The 19,185-nt window shown below is 42.2% G+C and overlaps 1 protein-coding gene across 1 annotated transcript in view; it reads left to right on the forward strand.

The window, feature by feature from the left end:
• The window catches only part of LOC124712199, a 33,161-nt gene extending 18,949 nt beyond the window's left edge, over window positions 1-14,212 (forward strand). The window contains exon 2 of the mRNA XM_047242496.1: window positions 14,056-14,212. Coding sequence (XP_047098452.1) covers window positions 14,056-14,212 — 157 coding nt within the window. The remainder of the gene's footprint in view (window positions 1-14,055) is intronic.
• Window positions 14,213-19,185: the final 4,973 nt, after the last annotated feature.

Genomic DNA, 19,185 nt, shown 5'->3' on the forward strand with positions numbered 1-19,185 from the left:
ACTTCCTGCCCCTCTTCCTTCAATCTAGATAAAGTGCTAGATCTGAAGAGTCAGTGAAGGATTTTGCCAAATGGATTAGACCAGAGTAAAAGAGGTACATGAAGACAAAAAAAAAACACCAAACGTATGGGTATGCCCAGCATTAAGGTACTTTTTTCTGGCATAAATGCAAATAAAATATTTTTTTCGGCATTTCCCGCAGATCATTTATCAACTCATAAGAAGCATTCTCTGCTTACCCACTGCAGATAAAAAGACCAAATTTTGTACTGACTTTGTAAGTACTATAACGCAGGTCGATGTGAGACAAAATTTTTCATACTGCATTACTGTCAGCTTTATTTAAATTTATGTGAAACAAAAAAACTGCTGTGTATTATGCACATAAACTTAAAAAAATAGTGGCGGGAGTTCTAAGTAATATTTAAAAACCGGTACACAGATTTGTTTACCTAATTACTAAGAATAACCTACCATTTTTTGAAAGTGGTAGATTAAGTAACCATTGAGGAAATATTCCTCAGGCGACAGTATGTGTTCTAATAGTACTGAGCAGCATTCAGATCAAATCATTTGAAAAAAAAGTACATTACAGCAAATAACGTATTGAAAACATGTGCAACATTTGATTGAATTATCTTTCAAACTACGAAGGTTACTTTACCTTATAGCACGTGGTTGTGTATTCTCTCATCCATCCCCCATTAAATATGAACATATTATATCAGTACAGTGTGAAAGAAATCTAATTGGAAGACTCACATATATTAAGTTATTTTAATTGCTTCATTAGACAGAAAATACCTTCTCCTAAGTCACTTCCGTTGGCAGCAGTTCTTGATTCGGAGTCGAAAATATTTGTTTGGTGTTCTTTGGCAAAGAAATTTTGAAACCTCCAGTCATTGATTTCGCTTCAATGCCACTATCATCGATAATATTTACTTTTACTGCTAGATTTAGAGATAGAGAAGGACTGTTGACACTCTGTCAACATGGATTCAGAAAGTATCACTTTTGCACAGGTCAACTAGCTCCCAATCACATAAAGTAATGAGTGCTATTGACAGGGGATCTCAAACTGATCCCATGGTTTTATATTTCCAAAGTGCATTTGATACGGTTCTTCACAAACGAATTCTAAGCAAACTGCGTGCCTATGGACTATCGTACAATTTGTATGAGTGGATTCGTGAATTTGTATGGGAAAACAGACAGTTTGTAATAATTATAAAACCGAAGTGATATCTGGCTCTTCCAAAAGAAATTTTATAAACGGTCTGCTGTTTATAATCCATATAAATGATTTAGGAGATATTTTGAGCCACCATCTTCAGCTGTTTGCAGATGATGCTGTCATTTACCATCTAGTATAGTCGTCAGACAATCGAAACCAAGTGCAATTTGATTTAGACAAGATAGCTATGTGGTGTGAAAAATGGTAATTGAAATTAAATAACGAAAAGCGAGTAAATCATCGAAATGAGTACTAAAGGTAATCCGTCAAATCTCGCATTCCCAAAATTCACACAAAGTTCAAATCTTTTCATTCAACTAAATATCTAAAACTGAGAATTACGAACAAGTTGAATTGGAACGAGCACATCGTTAATCTGGTGGAGATGTCGAACCAAAGACAGTGTCTTATTATGAACACACTTAGACGTTGCAGCAAGCCCTGTTGAGCAGCAGTATAATTTTAATGTTCATATTTGGATTTTTTAAAGTTCTAACAGGCAAACTCAGAACAGAGAAGGTTACCTCTTGGCTGTTGTGTCACTTGGCATGTCAACAAGATGCGCCGCTCATGTTGCGGATGTTAGGAGGTGAAGCGAGCATTGTCACACTACCACCAAGGCATGAAGGCAGAAGAGTAAATGTGTCAGTGGTGCATATCAAAGTAATGTGAAGTAACACTTCGAAACTTCAGCGGCAGAGCGCCACTGCAAAGTCAAACGTAGGCAAAAAGACCTAAGATCAGCAATCTAGAATAATTGTACAATTACTAAACAAGGCAAGTAGTGCTGATGGCACAGATAAAGGAAGGACCAACGCACTCATACACCCTGAGACACTATTTTATAAGTAGGGCTCGGTTCTTTGAATAGCGAGGCTTTCAGAACCCACAGACAAATTCATTCATTCTGCCATTCTGTCCACGTTGCTAGAACCAGACATAATGACGATTTATTGAGCTTCAGTGAAACCACTACAAGCTTATCGATAACGATCTGACAACCAACCCGGTGCATTACACAGCCCTGACCCCCCGTTGAAGTCTACAATGGTTTAGCGAACGAAGAATATGAGGGTGTGGGGCCAACCCTTCTCCTGTGAGAGTCATCGCGGAAGATCTGCAACCTGTCATCTCTACACAGACCAGATGCAGCGCCTTCGATCAGGCCTCTGACCGACTCCAATCCAGCATGGATCGACTAAGACTGCAGCACTGCTGCCTTGATGGATCTGTGCTGGATGACCAGATCCTAATCTCCACCATAACCGACATCCTGGACCACTGTCAGCTGACCTCACCTAAGCACACGAGGAGACGTGTTCGAGAACACTGTCCTGTAAAACGTCTGGGATGACGATGCCTTCATGCCCCCCCCCCCCCCCCCACCCTTCCTTGTCCCGGCTACCGCCAGCAGAACTCGTGGCCATAGCTCACCACAGTCCTATTGGGCGATATCAGCACGCGCTGATGAAGCTCAGTCAAAGGGTGTGTGAAATCTTATGGGGCTTAACTGCTAAGGTCATCAGTCCCTAAGCTGACACAATACTTAACCTAAATTACCCTAAGGACAAACACACACTGGTACACTAATACTCACTTCATCCCCTTGTTTTTACACACAATTCAACCGTAGCTCTCTGTGTCGCAAAATCGGTGTCGTTATTGGCTGTCACAACAGGCAATCGTGGCATGGCTACATCATCGACCGTCGTCGATCTGTACCAGCACAGTGTTGTGTTGTGGGTAAGCTTTTTCTTTGTTGATGGCCTTTCTACTGCATGTGTGTATCTATTTGGGCCATATCAAGTCACAGAGGCATCAGGAGTACCCTTAAGGTGTAACTTCTGAAACCAAAAGAATCTCCTGATTTGTTATCGTTTAGAAAGAATGTTATACGAACTTATTTAACACTAATCTGGAGTAAGACATACGTGTTGTATCACGAAGAAACATTCCAGCAGTTAGCTAATGATTTTCGAAAAGCATATGAGAAGCAATATAGCACGAATTTTTCCGGGAAAAACTGAATACGTTAAGGCAGGAGGATAAGGAATGAGTGGAAACCTTATCATATAGGATCTGGAGCATCAATGCGCAGACATAAAATGTGATGCAAAACGCAGAAGCGGATAGAGCCATCCTCCAGGAAACAGATAATGTGCTTTTGGATGTTCTTCTGCATGGTATCAACGCCGAGATGTCACGTAGGGATGGAAAATCCTGGAATTGGTTTGGGGCTCTTATGGGTACAATGAAATTACACGGTATAGTCACATTAATGTAACGACCACCCAAGCTATACGTCAACGTACAGTAACGATTTACGGACGACAGGTGTTAGCAGTAACAATGGAGCATATATAGAGTGCAGTCGTTGTCACAATGCAGAAACAGAATGATTTATCTGGTGTCCAAACAGGAATGATCATTGGATTTGGGGCCAAGGATGGAAGCATTTTCTCCCACGCCCGGGTTCCCGGGTTCGATTCCCGGCGGGGTCGGGGATTTTCTCTGCCTCCTGATGACTGGATGTTGCGTGATGTCTCTAGGTTAGTTAGGTTTAAGTAGTTCTAAGTTCTAGGGGACTGATGACCATAGATGTTAAGTCCCATAGTACTCAGAGCCATTTGAACCATTTTTTAAAGCTTTTTCGAAATGGCTAAGTTTGTAAAGAGTTCGCATGGGAAAATAACAATATTCCAAACCGGTGCCTCGGAAAAATTACTGCACCAAAGGCCATACATGACAGGGGGGCATAGTGGCAGCTGAGATGTTTACGGACGAATATACGCGCAACTGCAGCTGACCACTCAGACGAAGCAAAGGGCTACCAACAGCGTCTGTCAATGACTTCAGCGAATGTTGCTGCGGATGTGCAGCCGCACAGACGACTGTTTCATGCTCCCATGCTGACCGCTATACACTGCAGATTCTAACCTACTTATACACTGAATCCTGATCTCCTACACTCTTCGGGAACACTTATAGCGCCACAGCAAGGCAAAACTTCCATGCATTAAATACTGCAACATATACAGCTATATTAAATCCGACGTATGGTAACCATATGGAATAATACCACCAGTGTTGCAGTATATGTGATAGCAATTTACGTACTTCTCCTTTGTCTCAGACCTAGAAGTATCCATTTTCCAATATCACCGACATAACATATACCTGTAGATTGGTTAACTAACATAACTCGCGAATTATAGCCTAACAATCTGCGAATATGAGCAATCGTAACCTGTTTCCCGCTAACTGCGAGCGGTCGCATTATCATCAGGCTAACCTCGCAAGCTCCACGGCCAGACCAAAACTTGCAGGTCATCAACCATCTGTCTACAACCTGTATTAGTACGTTCACTATGTATATTCCCGTACAGGGGAGACATTTTAACTGAAAGTCGATTGCCATGTGCGGATGGGTAAATACGATATTGCAACGCCTCTGTTGATCAGAATTACGGTGCTATGTTCCTTCGGACATGAATGCATGTATGAATGAAAAGGCATTGCGGCGACTACAGCCATTGTGAACCTCGTGAAATCTATTCGCAGTTGTAAATATTTACAACCATCGGCTGTATAATGGAATGACGACAACGTAAATAAGTGCCAGATCGGAACTCGAACCCAGATATCACGCATATCACGTGCGGCCGTCTAACCATTAGGCTATCCGCGCACGCTCTGCGGCCAGACACGAACTTCCCTTACGTCGCCCACCATGTGTCTTCAGTCCGTACTCGTACATCCATCCCGCAAAGGAGTTGCCTGCCTGGTGTCAGCAAATAAATACGATACTGCAGTGGTGGTGTTGCTCAGAATTACGATGCAAAGTTCCTTCGGACATGATTGCATGTGCGAAGGAAAAGGGACTTCTCCGCCTACAGCTGTTATGAAATACTAGAAATGTATTCGCAGGAAATATGGAAAACCATCAGCTGTATAAGGGAATGACGGCATTGAAAATTTGTGCCGGACCTGGACTCGAATCCGGATTTTCGCTTACTGCGAGTCGTCGCCTTACTATTAAGCTTGGAATATTGCTTCGTAATTCTGAACAACACATGAACTGCAATATTGTATATGAAACTTCCTGGCAGATTAAAACTGTGTGGCGGACCGAATCTCGAACTCGGGACTTTGCCTTTCGCGGGAAAGTGCTATACCGTCTGAGTTACCCAAGCACGACTCACGCCCCATGATTGAATGTCACGCCCCGTGAGTCGTGCTTGGGTGGCTCAGACGGTATAGCACTTTCCCGCGAAAGGGAAAGTCCTGAGTTCGAGATTCGGTCCACCACACAGTTTTAATCTGCCAGGAAGTTTCATATCAGTGCACTCTCCAATGCAGAGTGAAAATCTCATTCTGGGAATATTGTATATATTCGCTGACACCAGACAAGCTACCTTTAATTAAAATGCCTCCCCCTAAGCAGGACCACACATAATGAATGTACGAGTACAGATCGTAAAAGCATGACTGATGACATATGGAGGTCTGGATCTGATCGTGGAGCGTGTTCGTATAGCCTAACGGTAAGGCGACCGCTCGCGATAAGAGGGATATTCGGATTGAGTCCCGATCCGGCACAAGTTTTCCATGTCGTCATCCATTATATAGCTAATGGTTGTCCATATTTGCCACAGCGAACACATTTCAGGTAGTTCATAACAGCTATAGTCGGCGCAGTGCCTTTTTCTTCGCACAAGCATGCATGTTTGAAGGAACATTGTATCTTAATTCTGAAAAATACAGGCGCTGGAATATCGTATCGCAAATATGTACTAGGATAACTAAACCCGGGCCGCTGAAACATGTCACTTCAAGGTCACTCACCAAATGCCGTAGAGTTGGTAGTTCAACTAACAAGCAAGTGAGGAACGGGGCGCCGCGTCTACTGAACCAATAACAGTACCGAACAAAAGCCGGTTCCGGCGTCGACGCTACCGCGTTGCCAGCTACCGTGTAAACATTTTATGTTAGTTCGCGAACGCCTGCTGTTGTGTTGTGTTACCGCCTCGACTACAGTTTTTGTTTGTTAAACAATGTCTCCCAAACGATGTCATTCACCAAGTGACAATCCATTGCGCCGTGGAGTGCCATTAAATAGTCGGGCTTAAGAATTACTACGGAGGACGCGTAAGTCTTATGAGCAAGAAAAAGAATTTGTTTCTCTTCATGGGCATGCGTCGATTCCTGCCGATAGAGTTTTAGAGCGTACCTCGAAAACTCTACGACTCAGTGAAAGAACAGTTATAAGGAAATGGGTGCTACTTCAAGACTTACAAGACAATGAAATTAACAGCGTGGAAGAAAGACCCTGTGGAACAAACTGTGTTTTTAAGTACTCCGGGCAAGAAAAAGAAGCAGCCTCGTCCTATTACAGATATTGGTTCTTTCCAATCCGATGAAATTCGTCGGCACATATACGGATACTATAAAAGGAAAGAATACCCCACAATAGCGAAGTTGCTAATTTCTTTAAAAGAAAGTGAACTTTTCTCAGAGGGGAAATCGTCACTTAAGATGATATTAAAAAGCATGGGCTTCCGTTTTAAAAAGTTAGATGGACGAAAACTGTTACTAGAAAAAGCTCATGTCGTTGCAGCTCGTACCATTTTCTTACACAAAATTGTAGGAAAGGACATACACTCAGTCATTTGGTTAGACTAAACCAGGGTCAACGCTGGAGAATCAGTTGAGAAATGCTGGACAGATGATACACCGAGTGGCAGCGGTCATCAGCCAACAGGAAGAGTATCACGATTAATTGTGGGCCATGCAGGATCTTCAGGGGGCTATGTGCCTGAAGGACTTCTAGTTCTTCGATAGAAAAAATCCGGTGACTATCAGGAGAATATGGACCACCCACGGTTTCTACAGTGGTTTAAAAATTTGTTGCTCCAGTTTAGTGTTCCGACAGTTTTTGCGATGGACAATGCACCCTACCATTCCGTGATTTTAGATAAAGCTCCCACCACTAGCGACCGTAAAGAAAGTATGATGCAGTGATTGCAGGAGAGAGACATTGTTGCGAACATGAGCATGATAAAGCTGCTGTTAGTACTCGCTCGTGAAAAAAAATAAGCCTATGACGCCTAAATACATTGTAGATGAAATTGCAAGCGAGCAGCGTCACTTGGTAATTAGGCTACCGCGTTATCACTCTCATTTTCATGCAATTGAATTGGTATGGAGTGAAGTCAAGGCGTTCATTACAAGTAACAACAAGACTTTTACCGTAACAGAAGTGGAAAGACTGCTACGTGAAGGTCTTGCTATGGTAGACGCCACCTCATGTAGGAAAAAAGTAGACCATGTTGCTAAACTAATAAGAGAAGCACAGACTATAGATGGTATTATAAATGAAAACGAACAGTTAATGATTACTCTTAATGATGATGATGATGACGAAGACAACGCTTTTGGCGCCGATTCCGATGACAGTGAAGGAGAACTTGATGGAATTGCGCCATTGACATTTCAAAAAATGGTTCAAATGGCTCTGAGCGCTATGGGACTTAACATCTGAGGTCATCAGTCCCCTAGAACGTAGAACTACTTAAACCTGACTAACCTAAGGACATCACACACATCCATGCCCGAGGCAGGATTCGAACCCGCGACAGTAGCAGTCACACGGTTCCGGATTGAAGCGCCTAGAACCGCTCGACCACCGCGGCCGGCATTGACATCGTAAATTGGTAAGCGTAAATGTATGCAGAATTAATTCTTTTTCTCTCTGCAGTCGGGTAGGCTATGTATTTTTTGCTTTATTTCTTTCTGTGAGTGTGGATAGCGTGTTATTTGGCATGCTCAGATTTGCATTATTACTGTAACAATTTGGACGACTTTTCGTAGATATTGTCATTAAGGTGTTGTCATTTCCCAGTTTAATATACCATCAAACGCTTAGTCTTCGTCGTCGTTCTCTCCATTGTTAGAGAAACTTACTTTGTTGCACTTACGTGTTTTTATTGCGGTTTTCAGTCCAGAGACGGGTTTGATGCAGCTTTACATGCTACTTTATCCTGTGCAAGCTTCTTCATCTCCCAGTACCTACTGCAACCTACATCCTTCTGAATCTGTTTAGTGTATTCATCTCTTGGTCTCCCTCTACGACTTTTACCCTCAACGCTGCCCTCCAATACGTAATTGGTGATCCCTTGATGCCTCAGAATATATGCTATCAAGCTATCCCTTCTTCTAGTCAAGTTGTGCCACAAATTTCTCTTCTCGCCAATTATATTCAATACCTCCTCATTAGTTATGCGATCCACCCATCTAATCTTCAGCATTCTTCTGTACCACCACATTTCGAAATCATCTATTCTCTTCTTGTCTAAACTGTTTATCGTCCACGTTTCACTTCCATACATGGCTACACTCCATGCAAATACTTTCAGAAATGACTTCGTGACACCTGTGAACATTGATTGTAGCTTACGTACTTGGGAGTTGTGGGCGTGTGCGGTGGCAGCTATTGCAACCTCGCAATCGCAGTGAAGCCAACCACATGCGAGCTGTCAAGTACATGTACTATAGTAATTCGCAAACACGAAAATAAGTAAAATGCCGAATGACTGTGCGAAGGTCTTAGCTAACTGAAACGTAAGAACAATGGTATATACTAGGAAAGAAAGACAAAATTAATAAGAGCCAGCACTTACGAGCAAAAAGGTTGGAGCAATATGCATGATGTACTATTACGTAAGTAGATCTATGTGATAGTTGCAGAGGATAATCAAAGGCAACATTCGGAACTTTATTTTGAAATAAGGGAGGAGTATTGCACAGCAGAATAGCTTTATGGTACATGTTTAAATCTTTTAAAGTTTTACCGGGCGAGCTCACAAGAGAGAAGGCTGTCTCTGATTCGGTGTGCCAATTGGAATTTCAGCATGAGGTACCGCCGACGTAACGGACGTCATAACATGAATCAGGCATTGCCAGACGACGCCAGAGGTAGAACATCCGGAGAACAAATATCGCAGTGCTACACAACAAGATTATGAGAAGTAGCACCTCAGAACTTCAGCAGCGGAGTGTCACTGCAAAGCCAAACATAGACAGATATTGCCTTCTTCTTTTCAGTGTTTACCATATGTCCCACTCCACGCCGATTCTTCGGAGAACCGCCTCATTCCCTACCTTATCAGTCCAAGTGATTTTCGACATTCTTCTGTAGTACCTCGACTCAAAGGCTTCGATGCTCTTCTGTTCTGGATTTTCCACAGACCAAGTCAGTAATAATGCTATACTCGAAACATACATTCTTAGAAATTTTGGATACCAGCAGACGTACCTTGGCCAGGAATGCCTTTTTCCCCAGTGTTAGTCCCAATTTTATGTCCTCCTTGCTCCGTTCGTCATATGTTATTTTCCTACCTAGGTAGAAGAATTCCTTAACTTCGTCTACTTCGTGATCCCCGGTTGTAATGTTAAGTTTCTTGCTGTTCTCATTTGAGCTACTTCTCATTACCATGATCTTTATTCCATTTACTCTTCATTCAATTTACTCCACAATCTATACTAATTAGAGGGTTCATTCCGTTCAGTGCATACCGCAATCCCCTTCACTGACGATAGCAAAGCCATCTACGAATGTTATCATTGAAATACTTTCACCCTGAATTTTAATCCTACTCTTGAACCTTTCTTTCATTCCCTCATTCTTATTCGATGTACCTATTGAACAGTGGGAGGAAAGACTGCATCTCTGTATTACGTCCTTTTTAATCCGACAACTTTGTTCTTGGTCTTCCAGTCTTAATTTTCCCTCTTCGTTCTTATATATACTGTAAATTGCTCGATTTTTCCTGTAGATTGCCCCTATTTTTCTCAAATTTCAAACATTTTGAGCCATTTTACATTGACGAACGCTATTTCCAGGTCGACAAATTCAATGAACGTGTCTTGATTATTCTTCAGTCTTAGTTCCATTATCAACCGCCACGTTACTGCTGCCTCTCTGGTACTTTACCTTTCCTAACGCTAAAATGATCGTCATCTAACACATACTCAGTTTTCTTTTCCATTTTCCTGTATAATATTCTTGTCATCCACTTGGATCTATGATCTGTTAAGCTTATTCTGCGATAATAGTCGCACTTGTCCACTTCTGCAGTCTTCGGAATTGGATGGATAATATTTTTCTGAAAGTCACATGGTATGTCACCAGACTCGTACGTTCCACACACCAACGTGAATAGTCGTTTTGTTTTCACTTACCCCAACGATTTTAGATATTCCTATGGCATGTTAATTAACCCTTGTGCCTTATTTGATCTTGTGTCTTCTGACTGTAATACGGGACAACCTAACTCTTCTCTGTCGACTTCTGTTTCTTCTATCAAGTCATCAGGTAAGTCCTCTCCTCTGTCATTTTATGGTGGAATTCCCACTGAACTCGTGATGTTGCCACACTTGCTTTTAATTCGGCCGAAAACTGTTTTGACTCTCCTGTGTGCTGAAGCCGTCCTTCCGGCAATGATTTCTTTTCCGATGTCTTCATATTTTTCATTCACCTTTGTGCCGTATCTTCGTGGGTCACCTGAAACTTGTCATCTTCACAATTACCCGACGAGGCACATTCGAGCAGCCCCCTCCCCGAGTCCTGAGTATCTGCTGCAGTCTTGCGGGATCCATGGTGGATGACTAGAGCCTAGTCTTCAAAACAACTGGCATCCTGGAGCACAGTGGGCTGCACTCACCTAAGTGCCCAACGGGCTGTATTTGAGAGTAGGGGTGCGGGGGGGGGGGGGGGGGCGCAGAGTGTCTGGGTAGGCGACGCCTTCTCATCTCCCCAACTACCGCCGAACAACTCGTGGCTGTGGCTCTCTGACTTACATGGCTACGTCACGTCTCGCTGAGGAGGTGTTAGCAAGTCTTCGGGGCAGGAGCTTATGCCTGGCTGCAGACTGCTTCCATGAAGATGCAAACGCAGCCTGCGAAATGAACGTTATTGCTAATAACACTGTACCAATGACACCTTTGGGCGTAAATCCGAACTCTCGGTCACACTCGGTGCCTGAACTTCCCCATTCAACGCGACCCCAGCTGTGTGGATCGCTATGGTGCTAAAGAAACTGCCTACACTATGATTGTTCATCATCTGATAGAATACTGCTGTGCGGTATGGGATACTTACCAGATAGAACTGACGGAGGACACTGACAAAATTTGAAGAAGGGCACTGCGTATTGTATTGTGGCGAAACAGGGGAGAGACTGTTATGGACATGATGCTCGAGTTAGGGTTGCAAAGGCGGTTTTCGTTTCGGTGAGATCCCCAACTTTCTGCCTGAATGTGAAAATATTTTGTTGACACCCAACTTCATAGGGAGTCATCATCATTGTAATAAAATAAGACAGACCAGAGCTCATACGAAAACATTTAAGCGTTCATTTCTCCAGAGCATTGTTCGATAGTAGAATGGAAGAGAAATTGAGTGAAAGTGGTTCTATGAATGCTCTGCTTGCCCTCATGCTTTCCTCGGTCGTTTCTTGTTTCATCCCGGACCTGTCCATTCACCTATGTCATCCACAGAACAATTTGCCAGCTGCTTACGCTTGGCGCTCATCCACAACCAACCACATGAGTTCGTTGACTATGTGGTCTGTCGATCCTAAAACTTAAATTAAATACAAGTTGATGAATTCAGAATCTTGGCCGTATTTTGATTTATTTAAATATATTTCCTGTTGCGGGTTTACAGCCATCATCTGAGAGTAAAAATAGCAACAATGTGTTGTACCCGCAGCAGTCAAATCGGACACAAAACATTGCATTCTGTGCTTTCCTGAACATGCTACGATTCGAAAAGGTTGTTGGGGCAGCTCATGGTCGTTCCACCAAATTCCAGTGTTGGGCACCGAATCTCATTCTGTTGCTATAGACATTTAATCTCTAGTAGACATACAGACCAATTTCGCTAATTAATAACGTTTCCTACATATTATGTGAAAGAAGATTAAATAATTTAGTTCAGCAAGTGAAACTTACTTTACTTATTTAACGTCAAATGTGTTCGGGGCATTTTATACATACAACATAGCGCAAAATTCAGAAATCTGTGACAAAATTGTAATACAGCAGGACATGAAGCACGCCTTAAGAAAACTAATATCTGCATACTTTATCTTGAATATAAAGACGTTGAAGATTGTGTCATTCAAAGTTAAGCTGACCCAATACCTAATCAAATTAAAAAATCACGAAGTTTTGTTTATCAGAGAAATAGCATTCTTCGCATTTACCCATCGCCTGTCTGGCTTCTACTCTGCATAATCTCAGAAAATGAAATTAACTTACGAATTGCTCGTTCTATTAATGTTCTCGAGTGCATGTTTGATGACTACATCCAACTTGCTGTAGTACATTTCGTTTTATGGTGTTGCTTAAAACATTTTCTTATTCCAGGTTCGTCGCTTACCTCCAGGACATCATGAGCCCCATCGCAATGACGCAGTTCGTCATGAGTGTTGTCATCACATGCATGGCGTTATTTCAAGCAACTTATGTAAGTATTCTTCTTCACGATATCACAGTATACATTTCATAACTGGCACCAAAGCAACAATTTGAAGAAATGCCATTCCTATAAGGCTACACCCTAGTTTAAAAATGGAAGTTTTCCGTGAATCAGTGCTGCTTCCATTGTCTCCATACCACCATTCTCCTACTTCGACGGAGTCTGGCAGGACCACACCTGAAGCTTACATCAAATGCCTTTCTTCATACGCAATTAATCACACTGTTCTTCGGTTTCTATTCACTTCCTCAAAGGAATGTTAAACTAGGAATGACTACCCGCAACAGTAGTAAAAACAACGAAGTCTCCTGGAAGACTGAAAGAGACATCAAGTGAGCTGCTGCTGAAAACTGTTCCAAATATGTAGCAAGAGCTCAACGTCGTTTACATCAAATCCACATAAGATTTGGAAACATTGTTTATTAAAACGTGGTGAACTACCAGAAACAAGTCATTCTAAAAAGATTGGAAAGGATTTAGGAAACGATAATCGTATGTCTTAAGGACACTACTAATTCGTAGGCTTCGGCTGGACACGATAGTTTACACTTCCCTATCACACACTTGTAATAACAGAAAAAGTCATACATATGAACTTACGACCAGTAAACATGTTCTTGCCGCAAAGAAATCTATACGGACTAATGTTTATCTTTCATCCGTTAACCATGCCAAGTCTTGAGTGTGTGTAAATGAATTTAAGTGAACTAGAACTAATCGTGATACAGAAACATCCTTGAGAACCAAGGCTAGAATAAACATAGGCAACGAACTGACAAACACAATGAAAGATCGTGGCCCTAGCAGTGAAGGTGGAGACTTTACATTTTATCAGATGTAATAAGGGAGACCAAATTTACACGAATCAACGACATGATTTAAGTGAACTCTTCGCATTACTACTAAAAGCATTGGAATGGACTGACATCTAAACAATTCATTGAATAGAGAGATTTACAAGGCCAGAACATGGTCTACGAGAATCAGAAAAGTAGACTATCAGTTGGCAATGTGATTTAGTGGGAGTGCTATACATATCTGGGAGTCACATAAGTATCAGACTTTGTGAAATTTATGTCGACCTGGCTACTGTATCTATTACGGTGATTGTTTGTATGTGCTGAAAGCAAAAGAAGACCCATGCAAATGAGAATGCACTGACGAACGAGAGAGAGAGAGAGCGATATAAATCATGAACCTGTGCTCCTAGCTTGTGATAGTCCTAACATGCCTCAGCTCCTAATTATGCTCACCACTTTGGTCCGTGCGATATGTGCAGGGCGGCGACACCTTACGATGCTAGAATCACCCTGCCTAGGAGTCGAATATTGGTCCCCAGCCTGCTGAAGGAGTCTGCTGATCCAGTTGAGAGTGCAGCTCGTGGAGTACCAAGTCCAGAAATGAAGACATTTTCTCCGTTGTCAGTTAAGAACTGACTGTACCATTATTCCCACCAAGAATCTTGGCAACCAATGATCTTTATAGTTATAATGGTCCACCAATGCATTAATTGTTTCCTTAACAGAGTATTCCTTCAAAAAGAGACAAAACGTAAATAAAAACAGCAGTCTTCATTTCTTTCCCACTATTCTAAAAAGCTTTCAGCTACCTGTTAATACCTAATGATGACACATCAATGTCAACAGTCAGTGCCCTCTCAAGCAGCGGCCAGCCTTGCATCACTGGTTCTGGGGTAAGCTAGAAACGCTTTTCTCGAGGCTAGCTGCAAACTCTACGGCGTCATCTGAACCTCTGGTATGTCAGAGCTGTTTTAGGAAGTTTTTTGGGAAGATGGGAGACGTTTATAAGCTGATTGCACCTACCTTAACGTGGCTATAATGCTAAGCTCCTCTCCACAGGGTTCTGACACGTGGAACGAATTCTTGTGACTTGGCCGTCCAAACTGGATACTTGCAATAAACCGCACAATATGCTTGGAGCAAGTATGTCTTGGAACATAAGACACAAACAGCCGAGATGAGATGGCAGAGACTGGACACTCGCATGTGCAACATGAAGCTTGGTTCATCTACTGAGCAGAGCGTGCGCGGATGCCGCTGCTGGTCACCTGCAACTCTGGGTCAGCGCTGGCGAGGGACCGATGCATAACTAAATGGTCAGAGATGGGGGACAGCCGGTTCTCGGAAGTGGAAGCTGCAGGTATCTTTTCGGAGGACGGCGTTCTTGTGGCCACGGACCGAGGGTTTTGTATTGGAGTAAGCGCATGTTTGTATGTATGTACTGGAGCGCTGTATAGTAAATGAATATATATATATATATATATATATATATATATATATATATATATATATGCTGTAAGTGTAAAAAAAGAATTGATCGTATGGCATTGACGGACGGTAGTTCCCATCTGGGGGAGTTCGGGAGTCGAGTTGCAAGGCTTTCCAATTGACGGCACACTCGACGATTTGCATTCCATGATGATGAGGACAACACAACACCCAGTCCCATGTGGAGTACATAGATATACACCATATGGTACTTTAGTAGGTATATATTAACACACGAATGTTCGAGTGCAACATTGTGTCAAAATTTCAAAGCCGTCAGTGGAGAAGTTCAATACATGTATGTAAATAATAATATAACGTATAAATATATAAACACAAATGTAAGTGTTCTTCGGTTCAAAGTCTTAAATCTCCTATTCACTGACAACTTTGAAACTGGGACACAGTGTTGCATTCGAATACATGTATGTTTCTACATATCTTCTAGAGTATCACATATAACGCGAATATGTACAGGGTGTTTCTAAAATGACAGGTATATTTGAAACGGCAATAAAAACTAAACGAGCAGCGATAGAAATACACCGTTTGTTGCAATATGCTTGGGACAACAGTACATTTTCAGGCAGACAAACTTTCGAAATTACGGTAGTTACAATTTTCAACAACAGATGGCGCTGCAAGTGATGTGAAAGATATAGAAGACAACGCAGTCTGTGGGTGCGCCATTCTGTACATCGTCTTTCTGCTGTAAGCGTGTGCTGTTCACAATGTGCAAGTGTGCTGTAGACAACATGGTTTATTCCTTAGAACAGAGGATTTTTCTGGTGTTGGAATTCCACCGCCTTGAACACAGTGTCGTTGCAACAAGACGAAGTTTTCAACGGAAGTTTAATGTAACCAAAGGACCGAAAAGCGATACAATAAACGATCTGTTTGAAAAATTTAAACGGACTGGGAACGTGACGGATGAACGTGCTGGAAAGGTAGGGCGACTGCGTACGGCAACCACAGAGGGCAACGCGCAGCTAGTGCAGCAGGTGATCCAACAGCGGCCTCGGGTTTCCATTCGCCGTGTTGCAGCTGCGGTCCAAATGACGCCAACGTCCACGTATCGTCTCATGCGCCAGAGTTTACACCTCTATCCATACAAAATTCAAACGCGGCAACCCCTCAGCGCCGCTACCATTGTTGCACGAGAGACATTCGCTAACGATATAGTGCACAGGATTGATGACGGCAATATGCATGTGGGCAGCATTTGATTTACTGACGAAGCTTATTTTTACCTGGACGGCTTCGTCAATAAACAGAACTGGCGCATATTGGGAACCAAAAAGCCCCATGTTGCAGTCCCATCGTCCCTGCATCCTCAAAAAGTACTGGTCTGGGCCGCCATTTCTTCCAAAGGAATCATTGGCCCATTTTTCAGATCCGAAATGATTACTGCATCACGCTATCTGGACATTCTTCGTGAATTTGTGGCGGTACAAACTGCCTTAGACGACACTGCGAACACCTCGTGGTTTATGCAAGATGGTGCCCGGCCACATCGCACGGCCGACGTCTTTAATTTCCTGAATGAATATTTCGATGATCGTGTGATTGCCTTGGGCTATCCGAAACATACAGGAGGCGGCGTGGATTGGCCTCCCTATTCGCCAGACATGAACCCCTGTGACTTCTTTCTGTGGGGACACTTGAAAGACCAGGTGTACCGCCAGAATCCAGAAACAATTGAACAGCTGAAGCAGTACATCTCATCTGCATGTGAAGCCATTCCGCCAGACACGTTGTCAAAGGTTTCGGGTAATTTCATTCAGAGACTACGCCATATTATTGCTACGCATGGTGGATATGTGGAAAATAACGTACTATAGAGTTTCCCAGACCGCAGCGCCATCTGTTGTTGAAAACTGTAACTACTGTAATTTCGAAAGTTTGTCTGCCTGAAAATGTACTGTTGTCCCAAGCATATTGCAACAAACGGTGTATTTCTATCGCTGCTCGTTTAGTTTTTATTGCCGTTTCAAATATACCGGTCATTTTTGAAACACCCTGTAAGAATCATTGGGAAATAGGAGATGGGTAGAGACAGGGGACTGAAGGAGATGGAGAAAGAGGGCGACGAGAAGATGCACATAGAGGAGGTGGAGGTGGACAAAGAGAGAGAGAGGGCTAGAGAAAGTGGCAAGAAGAGATGTAGTGAGAAGCGGAGGGGAAGATGGACAAGGAAAGGAAAGAGGAGGCGATGGACAGAAAGAGGGGAAGAGAGAGGGGCAGGAAGAGATGGAGAGAGAAGGGCAGGGAAAGATGAGCATAGGAAGAGAGGAAGAGATACTTTTAAGAGAGAGAAGGGTAAGGAAGAGGAAGTGGGCAAAGAGAGGGGAGGGGGATATGGAAAGAGAAAAGGTGGATAAGGATTATGTACATCCAGTTCCCATACACATTAGAAACGTGTTCCCTTTTCACTATTTTGTTTTTAACCAGACTGAACTACAGCAATACTTGGCAGGGAATAGCTAGATATAAAAGTTCGTGTAGTACAAGAGTAACGATATTGTACTTTGATTTTGAGTGCTAGGATTCAGTGCGATAATTAATCTTCTATTTATTGTAGGCTTTAAACTGAATAATCCGAATGTGTAAATAGGCTTTAAACTGAATAATCCGAATGTGTAAAATTGTAAATCTAACAACTAAACAGAATAGTCTGAATATCGATTCAGAAATTCAGCCTCCTAGATAAGATTACGCAAATTTACAAATCATACTTTAAATTAATCACAGTTTACTATTACAATCATCTTTCTTTGTTAAGTACTTCAGTATTGAGGGCATGTGATGCACACATTAGTTAACAACACACCATTTATTCTTTTTATTCACTGCAAAAAAATACTTTGCCTGAGAATGCATTCCGCATAGCTACTTTCACAGTGATAAATTAAACATTTTCTCTGACAATTCTTCAAAATATGTAGCAACTAATCGACTCATTAAAGTCTAATGCTGAAGTAAGGTCTAATCAAAATCCATAGCATAAGTGAGATTGGTAAAATTTCTGTTGTGTCATTTATATTTTCTAATAGTCAGGGATGGCTAGAGGACAAATGTAAGGATGTAGAGGCCTATCTCACTAGGGGTAAGATAGATACCGCCTACAGGAGATAAGAGAACGACTTGTATGAATATCAAGAGCTCAGATGGAAACCCAGTTCTAAGCAAAGAAGGGAAAGCAGAAAGGTGGAAGGAGTATATAGAGGGTCTATACAAGGGCGATGTACTTGAGGACAATATTATGGAAATGGAAGCGAATGTAGATGAAGATGAAATGGGAGATATGATACTGCGTGAAGAGTTTGACAGAGCACTGAAAGACCTGAGTCGAAACAAGGCCCCCGGAGTAGACAATATTCCATTGGATCTACTGACGGCCGTGGGAGAGCCAGTCCTGACAAAACTCTACCATCTGGTGAGCAAGATGTATGAAACAGGCGTAATACCCTCAGACTTCAAGAAGAATATAATAATTCCAAACCCAAAGAAAGCAGGTGTTGACAGATGTGAAAATTACCGAACTATCAGCTTAATAAGTCACAGCTGCAAAATACTAACACGAATTCTTTACAGACGAATGGAAAAACTAATAGAAGCCAACCTCGGGGAAGATCAGTTTGGATTCCGTAGAAACACTGGTACACGTGAGGCAATACTGACCTTACGACTTATCTTAGAAGAAAGATTAAGGAAAGGCAAACCTACGTTTCTAGCATTTGTAGACATAGAGAAAGCTTTTGACAATGTTGACTGGAATACTCTCTTTCAAATTCTAAAGGTGGCAGGGGTAAAATACAGGGAGCGAAAGGCTATTTACAATTTGTACAGAAACCAGATGGCAGTTATAAGAGTCGAGGGACATGAAAGGGAAGCAGTGGTTGGGAAGGGAGTAAGACACGGTTGTAGCCTCTTCCCGATGTTGTTCAATCTGTATATTGAGCAAGCAGTAAAGGAAACAAAAGAAAAATTCGGAGTAGGTATTAAAATTCATGGAGAAGAAATAAAAACTTTGAGGTTCGCCGATGACATTGTAATTCTGTCAGAGACAGCAAAGGACTTGGAAGAGCAGTTGAATGGAATGGACAGTGTCTTGAAAGGAG

The sequence above is a fragment of the Schistocerca piceifrons genome, chromosome 8 (genome assembly GCF_021461385.2).
Source record: "Schistocerca piceifrons isolate TAMUIC-IGC-003096 chromosome 8, iqSchPice1.1, whole genome shotgun sequence".
Lineage (NCBI taxonomy): Eukaryota > Metazoa > Arthropoda > Insecta > Orthoptera > Acrididae > Schistocerca > Schistocerca piceifrons.